At 40.8% G+C, this 14,657-nt stretch overlaps 1 protein-coding gene across 2 annotated transcripts in view; it reads right to left on the bottom strand.

The window, feature by feature from the left end:
- LOC109969361 (ephrin type-A receptor 3-like) overlaps positions 1-13,471 on the bottom strand; it is a 91,564-nt gene extending 78,093 nt beyond the window's left edge. For both annotated transcript variants that reach the window (XM_020616190.1, XM_020616191.1), the window contains exon 1: positions 13,297-13,471. In XM_020616190.1, coding sequence (XP_020471846.1) covers positions 13,297-13,411 — 115 coding nt within the window. In that variant the 5' untranslated portion in view covers positions 13,412-13,471. The remainder of the gene's footprint in view (positions 1-13,296) is intronic.
- Between the last annotated feature and the right edge of the window lie 1,186 nt (positions 13,472-14,657).

The raw sequence follows: 14,657 nt of genomic DNA, 5'->3' as shown, positions 1-14,657 counted from the left end.
AGCCTTCAACACCATTGACCATCAATATTTAATCATTACAAGTACACACACTGTGGCTCTCCCAGGTTACTGCTGAAATCTTTGAACTTGTGCTTTCAATCCAAGAATCCCAGATCAGAAATCTGAGTCATCTGAGTCATTGACCTGACAGAATTTAAACTGACTGCATCACTTGAAAGCAGCATACTTTCATGTTCCCTCCAATTTTTATAAGGTAGCAGCAGTGACCTGGAAAACAATTCCGAAGTAAAAAGAAAGCACAGTTTGCTCTCCTGAATGCAAATGAGACTAATCACTCAATTGAAAGAGGCTGAAAGTGCCTGTTTACAAGCCCCTCTGTGTATCCATACTGCCTGTAAAATTGGTCCAACCTCTGTTTTTCCTCTCTCTTTCTCTCCCTCTCTTTCTCTCTCCCTCTTTCTTTCCCTCGTGCTCATGCTGTTCATCAGCCCTAACTGAATCCCAGCCGTTCTCCCCAGCTCAGCAACACCATGACAGCAGGGGAGGCATGTCATGCTGTATTAGTGTGTGCGTATGCGCATGTAATGGCACGCATATCTGTGCACGCTCAAACACAGCAGCATCTGTGTGAAAAAGCAGCTATAGAGAAAATAGCGCACATGGTATAATGAAGCTGAGAGAGAGGCTGCACAGCAAGGGTGAAATGAGAGAGCTAGATTAAATGAGAGGGAGGAGACAAAAACAGTGGAGGAAAGGTGCTGAGAAGTGAAAGGTCAGAGGAAGCCTCCAGCCCATGTGTGCATTCAGACTACAGAGCATTTAGAATGCTTTCCTCAGTGCATGGGCATTTGAGTGGCATACAGAAATAGGACATAATAGTATAATAATATGTGATTTCAGGGCCCAACTGAGGGTCAGACACGCTCTTACACAGAAACACACACATAAGCTATCATTTCTGCTCAGAGATGAAAGCTATTGTACCTATCCACAAGGTTTATGGAATTTAGTGAAATTGTCTGTTTCACTTACAGACAATTGTACCAGTGATGTTCTCTGTGACTCACTTTGTTAAACCTTTCCATCTGTTTCACAGAGAGTGTAACTGAATGTAGCTTTGATTCACCTAATTTATATTACAAAAACATATTGTCTCGCCTCCCTAGCAGTGTATCTAAGCTTACAGATGGTTCTGAGATATCAGCAGAACACAGTGGAAGTGAACAGATCCTTGTTGTGTTTGAAACTGCAAAAAACTCAATTGAAATTCTGTGCCTGTGAATCGTTTCAGAAATAATGTCCCGGTCAAGTGTCAACGTGATGATTTTTCACTGGAACTTCTTTCCACCAAAGAAACTGTCCATTGTGTTTTATTGAAAACCCTGTGGAATAAAGATGTTGTTCACATGTAATTCCTCTACTATTACTCCATACATCCAGTTTACAGGATGTACAGTTGCTAACTGTTAGCTAGTTAGCTATACACTGACCATGTGTGTGTCAATGTGTTCTAAACTGATCTGAACACTCAGCATAAACTCCAGTTCCCTGTTGTTTTGTTCTCCTCCTCTTTTATCTGCATGTTTATGATGTGGGATTCATTAAACCATTAAAATAAGTGCAAATTTTTCACTGAATTTGAAACATTTTTAAATGCCCCAGTTTACTGTATATTCTGAAGATCATTTACTGATGAATGTTTAAAAGGAAATACTTTTGGAAAATACAATTATTTGCTTTCTGGTGTGAAGATTAATGAACAGTTCTTTTAGCCTTGCATGACAGGAGTAAACAGCTCGCTCTCCAGCACTTCTAAAGTTCACCAACTGATATGTTGCATCTTGTTTGTTTGGTCCATAGACAAAAATAAATGCTTATAGGGATAGTTACATGCTGAAACTATTTCTTGATTTCTTGGTTCCTTCTGGCTGTAGCTCTGCACGTGTAGAGTTCCTCCTTATGCCTTACATATTCTAAAACCATTTTGTAGCCTACTGGGAAAACATGCACACATAAACCTACACATCAACACTTTGTCTCTTCTTCTCACACCTACTGTCACACCACTTATCAATTGTAAACAATGACTGGATTCATCAATTATGTTTTAGCTATAGCTTCCTGTCTGCTGACTCAGCCAGAGTGTATATAGGCTGGGTACTGTGTACCTCTGTGTATCTGTTGCTAAAGACAGGCAGAAAACTGGGAAATTCTAAAAATATATACCTTTTTCCCCCTACACACACACACAGCCACACCTCCCTGTCCCTCCACCTCTAAATGTTCTCACTCTTTCTTCCGCTATGTCTTCTCTTTCTCTGGGGAATTGGCAAAATTTTATGTGGGTGAAATTTAAGCCTGGGCCAGGCCTAACCTGGCCAGGAATAAAAACACAAAACTCATCACTTAGACCAGGCTGGAGCTCAATCTAATGACCAGTCTCTCTCTTTCACACACTAACACGCAGAATCTGAAACACACAGACACAATCTTCAGGTTGATGAGCAGCAAGACATAACATCTTGTACCCACAATGGTGCATCTTCCAATAATTCAGTGACAACAATGGAACTAAAACAATGACAAACATGACCTCCCCCCCGGCTATTCTCCCTAAAACAATACCTCTCCCACGCAAGCAAATTCACTTAGGGACACACACATTTCTATTATTTCCCAAACTTTCATCACAGGGCATAAATGCATATATTCATGCACATGCGACCTGATTACTGTGAGAGTTGTTTGTTTACAGAGAGACCTGCTGTATTATTGATTTTCAACACAGAATTGTGAGTTGTACATGAGAGTGAAAGATGAGGAGGACGGGGAGCAGAGGGTGTGAAGTTGTAGATGAAAGATTCCTCTGCAAATGCAGTAAAATGCTGAAACCACATAGAAAATACAAAACATTTTCCCCTGTCCTCCCCATCTTAAGGTGTGTGTGTGTGTCAGTTATGTGTGTTTGTCCATGTGTGTATGTGTAAGCATCCTGGTGTCTTTTTGTGCCAGTCTGGCTGTTGGCAGTGCTGTTTGATTTTTGGCAGGTGGATCACAGCTTCTTGCAGCCCAGCTGAAACAGCAGATACCGACCAGAGAGAGAGTGGCAGAGAGATGTAAACAGACAGAAGGAGTGAGGAAAGAGAGGAAGACAGAGAGAGACAGCCACCCCAGAGGGAGGAAACAGGAGTGAGGAAAAAAATAGACAGTATCACAAAGCAGAGGGAGTGGACAATAAGACCACCACACAGACTCAGTCCAGAGTACAATATGTGACTACATAATAATGTACTGTAGAAGATCTGGTCTGCTCAGAGCAGAAAATGTTAAAGTGAAATAGATGAAGGGGCTAGCTAACACTACATTCAACATGCTGATCCTGCATGCAGCGGACTGTTCTTGTTTTACCCAGGTTTTAATGCCTGAACACACTCAAACACTGTGTTTTCTGTCACAGGAAATTTTTTATTATTATTATTCAAAACAAACATCACTAAAAGCATTTATTTTCTTTTATTTTAATATAAATGCTGTGGGGCTTAATTGTAAAATATTATTAAAATTATATTAAGCTAGTCTACTCTTACTTCTTATAATGTTTTTTTGGGTGAGAAGGTTTGTGCATCTATATCTATAAACTATGCACACAACTTTCTAAAATTTCTTTCATTATTAAAGAAGCTGTTTCACATTTTGGGAAAAATGCTTTTTCATGTTCTTGCCAAAAGCTAGAAGTTAATATTGATGCCACTCTCAGTTACTCCCAGCAGACAGTTAGCTTAGGTTAGCATAAGGACTAGAAGCAGCTAGCCTTGTTTTGTAAGTTTTTGTATGAATTAAGCTATAACTTCCTGTTTATTAAGCTTTAGAGATGCCAAGTAGATTTGGGTACAAAGCCAAGCTAGCTGGCTGTTTCCCCTGTTTTCAGTTTTTATGTTAAGCTAAGCTAACTTGCTCTTGTACACCCTCATAAGTAACAAACAGAAACCTTTGGCAAGACAGCTCACATTTTCTAAAAAGGTCTAACTATTCCTTTAAGTTCATCATAGAAAGGCAAGTTTATATAAACAAAATATTTCATACACAAGTTCAGAGAGACATACAATGAAAATGTATTTAAGAACAGGTATAAGGACATAAAAAAATAAGCAAGTAGAAGTAATAGAATTATAAAATGCATGAAATTAGTTTTTAAATAGAATACAGCAAATTAGGCCAGAAAGACAGCAAGGAAGGAAGAGGAATAAAACACAAAAAGCTTGCTCAAATACACAAAGCAGCTACTGTACAGGCCTGATATCTCAGTACACACACAGACTCCCCAGCCTCCACTCCACACTGAGTGCAGTTCAGTGAGTGAGTGTTGTCAGGGCAGCAAACAGGAGCAGGATGAAGGAGTGGGAAGAGTTGAGCTCTGACCTTTAGGAACAAACTAGCATCATACTAAGACTGCTACACTCTCTCTCTTGATTCCTTTTCACCAGTCAGCTCTCCAGTCATCCACGAACCACCAGAGTCTTGCAGTCCATCTTCTTTCTTCTCATTTTCTCTTTCCATCTACAGTATGCTCTCATGTTGTTCATGACATCGTGTTACTCTAGCTCTTTCCTATCTGCAGTAACTTTTGCTACACACAGAGCTATTTTTCCCTTTTAGGTGTTTTTATTTGTGTTTTTCTGCCGAATAGATGTGTATGGAGGAAATACATATGTTGGTTAACCTGTAGATTTAGGTTCCTATAGTTTTATTTAGCACATTCAAAGTACAGTATGTTACAGGAGAAAGGCCACCGCTAGTGCCACCCCTACCAGAGTCAAAATGAACAAATGAAAAATAAAAACCATTGACTTAAATGCCTTAAATACAACTGGCATTTTTCTGGTGCTTTATAATTGATATTGCTCAAATTAGTTTTATTTTATTTCATGCATGCAGATTGATTTGCATTCATTTTTCTAATTATGTTGTTGTGGAGTACTTTGCATGTTTTGGTTTCTTTAGTTAGCTAAAGAAAGCACAATGTGTGTCTGACTTCTACACAAAATAAACAGTTTGATCCTTAATAATGCATGGTTTATTATTTAATAGAACCAGGGTTTAATTCACTTTCTCCTTGTATTTCAAATGCATCAACTGCATCTATCTGAGTTTGCGCTCCAGCCTGACCACCCCATCCAAAATATTCATAGATCTCCCTCTGATAGGGTGTGTTTTCCTACAGCAGGCTCATCCTAATCTGCAATACTTTTAATTAAGATTTTTTCAGGGTAGAAGTCAAATCCAGTGTGATTTCAGCGTAAAACGTTGTTCTCTTTGAGTGCGATAGTTGTCTGCACACTGTGTATATGAACAATTCAAATGATTTTAATTAAATTCTAATTCTTCAGCTCAATTGCCCATGCTTTCTAACCACCCATTCTGTTCAGAGAAATGTTATGTTGAATCTCTGGACAAACACAAAATCACTTAGGGTTGGACTAAATAATAAAGATTAATATTCCACAGTAGACTGTAGCTTTACAAATGATTGTTAGACAGAAGCAGATCTGAAAGTAAAAGCTGATTCTGTGAAACACATAAAAATAATGTAATTATGTATCAACATGTAAGGCCCAATTGTATCTAAATCATCAGTTTTCTGGCTCACACACATTAAATCATGAAAACACTGAATCAAACTAAAATATGAATTGCTTCTGAAATTGAAAAACTAAGTTGATGAACGTATAATTAAATTGATTAAATCAGTTCTGAATGTTAAATGTGTTTGGGTATGAAAGATTTGATAAGCAACAACAAGCTCGATTCGATAACCAGCTTCATTATTTAATAACTGTACCATGACTAGAAGCATGTTCATACACTAATGTGCTGGTTATGATAAGGTTTTTGAAGGGTTGCATTAATGTGTTTGCACCTGAAAACACCACACCATGATTTTAGAAGCAAATAGCCTGGTTTTGAGAAACTCAAATATTGTGGCTACTTTATGCAGAGAAATAATCAGGATAACATATCCCTTAAACACAGCATTGAAGCTTCTGACCCCTGTGTAGGTGTATGGGTAGATCTTCAACTTCAGAAAATTGTATACGTATAGTGATTAAAATTAAAATGGCGCTCTGCACACTGATGTTAGAGTGTGACATACGCACATAGAGGATCACTTGGTTATCACTTTTCACCTTCATCTCCCCTAACATTTATGATAATGATGGAGAAGCCAAAAATACATCAGAGAACTAAATGCAGCAGCATCCAGGCTGCCAGAGACCAAAGTGGGTAAATTCTCAACTGGTGACTCATCTGGGACAGAAATAACAAAGAGTGGGAGGAATGCTGAGGAGTGAAAAACACACACAGGCAATCAGAAACCGTGATTATGTTCATCAGTCATGTGTGCCCAGATATGAAATACGAACGCGCATGTACGGTACTTTCCACAGGCTTTCTACAGCCAGTCACATACCAATAAACAAGGATGCTGAAACAATATTAACAACTTAACAGCAAATGTGTTAAGTTGTAGTGACTGATAAAGCTATTTTTATCAAACCAAGTCTGTTTTAATTCATCTGTTTTTGCCATGTTAAAAACACTGTACAGTCCACTGTGGCCAGTCATTGTGCAGTATTCTCTCACCTAACAGATGCAAAGAGGAGGCCCAATCAAGCACATACATCAATTTCATAGAAGAATGAAACAAGACAAACATCTACATAATTTAGCAGAAGCTCTTACTATATGTCTAAAATGAAAGGCTGGATTTTCATAAGTCAGGCTCAGCATAAGACAAACCTAACCCAGTTTCAGGTAAAAATAAGTCATGATAACAGCAATAAGATGTCTTCTACACTGCAGTAACAAATTGAGGAAAATGTGGTGCTTGTTAAGAAGCTCTTTTTCAGTGCAGCTGCCTTAGTGAAGAGATTTTTTAAAAGGAATGCACATGGTTTGTTGGAAACCTTATTCTTCAAAGCCTTGGAGAAAAAAAAGACCCTGGCAACCCAAAGGGCATGTGATATGCAAAGCTAAAAATGTTGATGAAAATGTTCCTGTATGTGATGGACGCTATCTCACTGAGCTTGCATTGTAGGACCTCCCTCCCTCCCCCGATTCCACTGTAGCAGGAGGTACATTCGCCTACTCTGCTATTTCATACACTGGCAGCAGTAGCAGAACCGAAAAGATGCCATTCTGACAGACTATGACAGGAGCACTGCCCTAGTTTGTCGCTTGAAAAGGCTCTGGAGTGTGTGTGTGTGTGTGTGCGTGTAAGAATTTGTCTGCTCTCACTGGTTGAACGCCGGCAGTGTTGAACTGTGACACCCAGTCAGATCCAGACACTTGTTTTTTTTTTAATAAGCTTCTTCAACCAGTATGCCAACAACTCATCAGGGGCAAACACACACACACACACAGGCGTAATGACGTGCAGGCACACATACATACAGGCACACACAAACCAGAGACCCTGAGAATTCAGAAACAAACCATACGCCACATGGGCCTCCACATACGCTCAAACTGTGACACATCCCACTATTTATTTAAAGAACAGAATTAAAATAACTAGTGAGGAGTGAATGGAGTGAATGAGCAGTGGTCAATAACGCTTTCATTTCCCCAATAAGACACTGGACAGCTAATTCTGCAGGAGTGTCTTTCTCTAATCTTCTGCTTCAAGTATGTGTGTTTCTCTTTTTGAGCTTGTTCTTGACCTTTTTTTGTGCTCTGCTGGTTCTTAAGACATTCCTCCTGATGGGACAAGGGCACAAACACACGCACATATATACACACACACAGCTGTCACACAGTGGTTGGTCACAGGAGGTTAAATTGGCCTGAAATCTCAGGAGTGAACCACAGGAGTGGAGACAGATAGGAAATCACATGTCAGATAAATGTACGCTTAGACAGGCCACTACTGTTAGCATACATATATACAACATAGACACACACACACACACACACACACATCATTGCAGATACCATACAACTAGCAACATCTCTGTCTGCCCTGTTGCCTCCATCAAATCAAATTTAAACCACTTTGCACAGATGTGGGCACCATGAAGTAGTAAACTGTCAGACAGAACAAGTATACCTAGCAAAACACCGAAGCTAAAAAGGAACAGAGGGGGATGGTGTATAGCAGAAAAATTCATGAGGGAATTATGCCAGCAAAACACCTCAAAACAACAGAGAAACATTTTTAGCTCGGCCCAGTTTGCTGCTGTTCAGTTTTGTCTGGCAAACCACTACAGAACTCATGGTTTCAGCTAATATCCATGCATCAACAGCACAAATTCTCTTTGTGTCTAGAAAACACAGGTCTTCAAATCCCCTTCAACTAATTCTCAGTAAACAGTGTCAGCAGAGGATCAAATTGCCGATTGTGACTTGCAAAAAGGCATCTGAGAAGATAAACATTTCTAAACGCAACAAAAGTTCATCAACCAAAACATTTTAAACTGTTACAACTGGCTGTTATATTGACATACATGGGCATTTTCTGATCCTGCTGCATCAGTAGATCTTGCTTGTCAGGAAAACTTTGCCAAAGGTTGTTTGAACAAAAGACCAGTGCTGTTGCATTTCATGCAGACAGATACAGCTGAGGCAGTACTGTATTTCACAACTATACTTGGGAATATCCATTTGACAAAGAAAGAGCAAGGACTAAACTGTCAATACATAAACTCATTTTCCCTGAATATTTTCTGACTGTCTTCAAGTTCTAAGGTGTTTGGTCTTTTTAATATCTTCACAGCTGTTCATCAGCAGAAAAAAGATGGGCGCACGGATAAGCAAACATCCGGCTGACCCAAATCCTCAGCTGTTTGTTTATAAAGAGAGCTAATGCAGCCTTTCACAAATGTGGCACGAGCCAACGCTGCAGTGCAAACAATGAGAGGAAAACAGAAAATGAAAGAGAGCTGAAGGTTAGGAAACAACCAAATTTACTTTAGCCAGATGAAAGGTCAGAGCAGGGGGTGTGACGGTGTGTAAGAGTAAGGATGGGCAGTGAGAGGAAAAGAGGGATGGTGGGCAGACTGTGGTCAAGGCCCAGTGATCAGTGATTTGACCAGCAGCTAAGGGCTTGTTCAGAAGAGGAAGGGACAGCAGAGGTGGTGGTGGAGTGGAGGAAGCCCACTTAGACACAAGTTTCACTACAGTCGTAAAACACCACATCAGTGTGGGAAGACTACCTCTGGCATTAATGATGGGACTCATTCAAGTCTATAAACAGTACAGGTCCAAATCTAAAAATAATTTGATTATTATTTGATTTATATGGGCTTGTGGAAATATGTAAAATGAATTAAAATACACAGGGACCACAATATTGATCAATAAAGGCATGTTTAAGCAAGGAATACAGTTATGTCTCTATGCATAAATTTTGTCCAAATGATTTTCCTGTCTGTTTTTAAGGCAACACAGTCTGCAGTGTACTGACTGACATTATTTTGGGGAGGATGAGGAATACATTAAATCTCAGAGTACACTTTTTCAGACTCTAAAAAAACACTTTGATGGTCTAAGACATATAGGTAGTATACATCTTCTTTCCAAGCGTTAGATGAGGACATTTACCACTTGTCTGTACATTAAATAAAAAGCTAGAAGACGGTTAGCTTATCTTAGTGTAAAAACTGGAAGCTGTTGAATTGGTGAAGCTAAATAAACCATATTTAAAACCATTGCCTACAATTAAATACAGAGGCTCTGTGAGTGCTGTTATTGGTGCTCTGCACAGTAGAATACAGACACATTTGTAATTTCAGTGTCCCCCCTCCCACACACACACACACACACACACACACACACATGAATCCGTGAGGTGAAGCCCTCACAGCAGAATCATTCTCTGTCACTGAGCTGTATTTATAACCCCATCTATCAGCCAGCACCGGGATTATGTGGCACTATTCTCTGGACCAAGACTACTAAACTGCCCCCTAGCCATACATTAAGGCAGAATGAGTGTGTGGGTGTGTGCATGTGCACATGCATCTCCGTGTGCATGTGTATGGGTTTGTGTTAAGCAGATATAGGTGCACCACCTAATTACAGAAAACATTCAGTGGCTCCCTGTTCCTGGGCAACTATTACACTGCTTCTGGAGGTCAGAGAAAGAGCCTGAGGGAGAAAGAGAAGAAGAAGACAACAGCCAGAAAGGTGGAGGACAGGAGGGAGACTGATTTGGGCAGATATTAAAAAAGAGATGGTTTGAAGTAGAGGATGTAGAACCGAAAAACAGAAGGGTGCTCTCCCTTGTTGTGTCTCTCTGGTGCTCTCTGATGAGAGTGGAGATCTATGTCCTCTTCTGTCCAAGGTCATGGTTGTTACATGGGAGCAAAGCAATCTCTCAGACACATACACTTTTTGTGCCGATAACTAAAGAAACCACTATAGATTAAAGCAATTAAACCAAAGGAGACCTTTGACCCAGCATTGTACCACAGCCAGGAATCATATGACGTGTGTGTCAGTAGAGGGCATGTTTTACATATGCTTGCCTCTGCACTAACTGCTCACCCTCATGTTAACCTTACGAAGCAATACAATAATTTTCCCCGGCACCAAAGGGCCTCCCATATACGAAAGGATTCATGTGCACAAGACTGATTAGAGATTATAATAAAGCTTAAGGCTGTAATCCACAGAGCAGGCACATTTTATTATACATATTTATTTAATCATTTGGATCCTGATTTCAAGCAGAATTTAGAGTTAAATTGTTCATTTGCCTCTATTCATATGCTCAAATCAACACCCAGCTGCAGTGGATGGAAGCATAAAGCTCCAATCATGGTTGCATGTTTTCTAAGACTAAGGAAGTCTAGTCAGAGACAGAGGGAAGATACAACAGTAGAAAAGAGTGATAGTCTGCACTGTTCCTAAAAAATGATTCTACACAAGAAATGTGCACATTGAAAAAGTGCAGGGAAAATTGGGTGCAAAGAAAAAACCAGAAAGAAAGTAAAGAAGGGATGAGGATAACAACGACGAAGAGACCAAGGAGACACCTGTGTGCAGCCTCCCAGCTGTTACATCAGAATACCCTCAGGATTCAGACACAGGAGTGTTGGGCTCCCTCTGGTGGTGCACAGAGCTTTCTCCCTTTACTGTCAGTAATAAAGACATTTAGAGGATGCTCTTCATCAAAGCAAATTGTGAATTAACCCATTTCCACTTCAGATCATGATCCCAATGCAGTCTGCTGTTGGCAGCAATTTCAAGCAATTCTATAAATTCTGCTGAAGCACTGTGTGCCGCCAGTCCACCCTCATAACTGTTCTTCTTGTAAATGCCAACAGTTTTGGAGCAGATCAATAGTTCTGGTAGTAAACTAAGCTTGTTGACAGTTTAACACTATTTTCAGTTCTATCAAAGGGACTGTGATCTTAATTGAGCCTTGAAAGCTGTAGCTCTCTTTTTATGACAGCCGTTGCTTCTGCTACTAGACAGACTCAGAGGGAGGATTTCCCAGAATAACTCAACTACCAATATGCGTGGGTGGAGAATATGCACACTCATAGACAAACACAAGGTAGACACACGCTGGCACAAAGACGAGCAATCTTTCAGCTAAGTGTGCAGTCGCAGCAGGAAAACTGCAAGGCCAAAAAGGTCAAAGGAAAGCATAGAGTGGCTATCAGAAATAGCCTCATTGGGTTACTGTCCCTCTGGGGTACATGCACACACCCTCCACACACACACAGACAGTAGAACTTGCAAGTGGGGTACTGGGCTTAAAAGTGTATGAAACAGCAGAGCAGAGAATTCCCCAGAAGATGAAAAACCAAGTTAAGTCATACAGACACACACACAAACACTGCCTGACAGATTATCTGGAAAGTGTGTATTGACCTGACCCCTTTTACCTGTGTCTCCACTCAGACATTCTCAACATGATCCACACACAAACACACACCATGCATGGCAACACAACAGATGCCCCCGTGTGTTTATCTAAATCAACAGGAGTGTCCTTTGGCTTCCAGTTGGTTTCATCATTCATGCTCATTTCAATGAATATTTCAGCAGTGGGAAGAGTCTCCCTCAGATGCATTGTCTCCTGCTGTTAAAACACTCCTCCTCCTCCACTCTCTAGCCTCTCTTCCTCTCGCTGCCTAGCCCACCCTCCAGAGCCGCTGTTCTGTGTGAACTCCTCGGGGCTGTGACATACATTCAGTGCGATGTATGTACGCTCAGTACTGTTAAGTCAGCCAGACACAGGAGGTCCCATTAAACATGAGTGTGGCCTGTCATTGTGTCTGCATCATTTGAGTATTTAATCTATCCCGTGTCATCTTGAAGTTGAGACGTATTTGTGTGACAGAGTGAGGGAGAGCACAGAGAAAGCATCAATGAAAGCCAAATCATGCAGCTCATAACAGGGACTGAGAGTTTTGCTGAGCTGCAAAACAGGACAGACCGGAGCGTTGGGGAATACTGAATGAAATGATTCACTGAATGACAATCAAGTCACAGCTGTACCATCTCCAGACTGTCTGACTGCCAGCAAGCAAAACAACACCACAGACTTCCCAGTTTGGTTCCAATAACATACAACATGCTTCATAAGACAGTTATTTAGTGCACACTGCTCTGTTCTTTTCTCTGTTTGGTGTAAGTTTATAACTTCCAATTAAATGAGCCAAATCCCTTGTTTCAGCGCACCAAGCAGTCAGGGGTAGTTAGTAAGCAAATGCATGGGCTGATTTCAGACCAAGCATCGATGTTAATACAATAACTGAGAAAGGCTCAGCAGCAGCGTGTGACAAATTTAATGTAATTGCTGCTTCTCATTTGCAGACTGAGCCACAAGGCTATAGTACAGCAGAAAAAGCATTAATCAGTGTGATATAATGTAGATATCAATAATTAAGAAGGATTTTGACAGAGATGTCAATGCTGTTTTGGCATAGGCCTAATCATTATAAGTTAGACTACTTTAATGCAAGAAACAGTTACACACATAAATACAATGTGAAGGAGCTTTTTCATGATGTCAGAAAGTGAAATGCCTACATCAGCCTTCTCTATTTTCAGCACGGATTGTATAACCTATGTCATACAAAATTAATGTCAATATGCTCTGAAAATAAAACGTGACAAGCAGTTTCCCCCCTCGCTCTCTGCTTTTCTTTATGCATGATTCATAACCGGGCCGAGCACTTAACGAGAGTCTCCGCCGCCTCGCTCCGCTCCCTCCCCGGCAAGTGGATACGGGATTGGGGCTTCCCATCCGGCAGTACGGCGCGCCATCAAGTCATCTACCTCACTTCTCTTAAGGTTCACACAACCCGCCAGGACACCCACCTTCATTCTCCGGGTAATTCCGTAAGGCTCGACACGGCGACAACGCGTGAAAAAGAAGCACGGAGGACAGGAGGGAAAGGGATGGATAGATCCACAGGACGCGTGGTGGTGCCATTTTCAGCCTGCGCTGCGCCCTCGCTGCATCCCTGTTGGCGGTGTGGAGTCAGTGAGCGCAGCCTTGCGATTGAGGGGAGAGAGAGAGAGCGCGCGAGAGAGAGAGAGGGAGAGAGAGCAGGGGGTACGACAGGAGAGGAGAGAGAGAGGAGGAGGAGGAGGCGCTGGGGGAAGGAGGGTCCGCAGTCAGCCAAGTCCTGTCAATCAGCCTCGTATTCCTGGGGTGGAATAGTGGACTTGGGAGACTCCTCACACTAGGTTACACAGCAAAAAACAAAAATAAAATCAATTTAAACGTGTGATTTATTCCATTAGTTTAAAAAAATGGAGTGTATGAGAAAGATACAACCTCTCCACAGCCTTGTAAAAAATATTACATTTCAATTGTCAGTGACTGAAGGACACAGAAAAAAATTCATTATGCTTCCAAGATCATCCTAAACTGAAAGCAGTAACAACAGTGCTATGAATGTCACTATAAAACCAAGCCTTTTAAGAGATAATATTACTCTTACAGTACTGTATAACTGAAACTCGAATTCCATTCATTTGAACGGAATTCACGTACGGTATAACAAAAAAGACACTTATGGAAATTGCCATTATACAAAATGACCGTATGGCAGGATATCCAGACGAGACAGCTCGTTCCACAATGGAAAATGGCAATGCATGTCATACACGGAGTTTTGATTGGCTTACCACTTGGGTAGAACCGCTCACAACAAAGCCAGCCATCTCATTACCAATACAGACTTGTAGATATTCTCAGTATACACCAGGATAAACACTTCCATCTCAGTGTAGAAAATACTGTCAATTACTTTGATAAGTGACACAGGCACATGGCAATTATAGGATTAGTGTAAGCTCTGGTTCATCTCTCTCTGTCTTTATCCTGTTGCTGATATGGTTCAGATGCTACCAGTGGTAGACAATGTTGACATGCACAACAGATTCCAATCAAACACTTTATATACATATATATTTGACTGCAGTTTTGCTGTCAGTTGTGTGATTGTCTGCTGTGTTTGTGTGAATGTGGCTGTCTTGGGCGCACTGTCTTTAAACATGAATAAATAATGTGCACACGCAGTGAAATGTGTGAAGGAAGAGCTGAGAGTGTGCAAGGTCAACAGTTCAATTTCCCACAAAACCTCGGTTCCAGATGGAAGAAGATACATCTCTTGCTTAACTGCTCGAGTGTACGTATGTGTATTTGTGTTAACACAGAGAATATTGTGCTT

The sequence above is a fragment of the Monopterus albus genome, unplaced genomic scaffold (genome assembly GCF_001952655.1).
Source record: "Monopterus albus unplaced genomic scaffold, M_albus_1.0 scaffold172.1, whole genome shotgun sequence".
Taxonomy (NCBI): Eukaryota; Metazoa; Chordata; class Actinopteri; order Synbranchiformes; family Synbranchidae; genus Monopterus; species Monopterus albus.
This window is presented reverse-complemented; position numbering and strand designations above follow the sequence as displayed.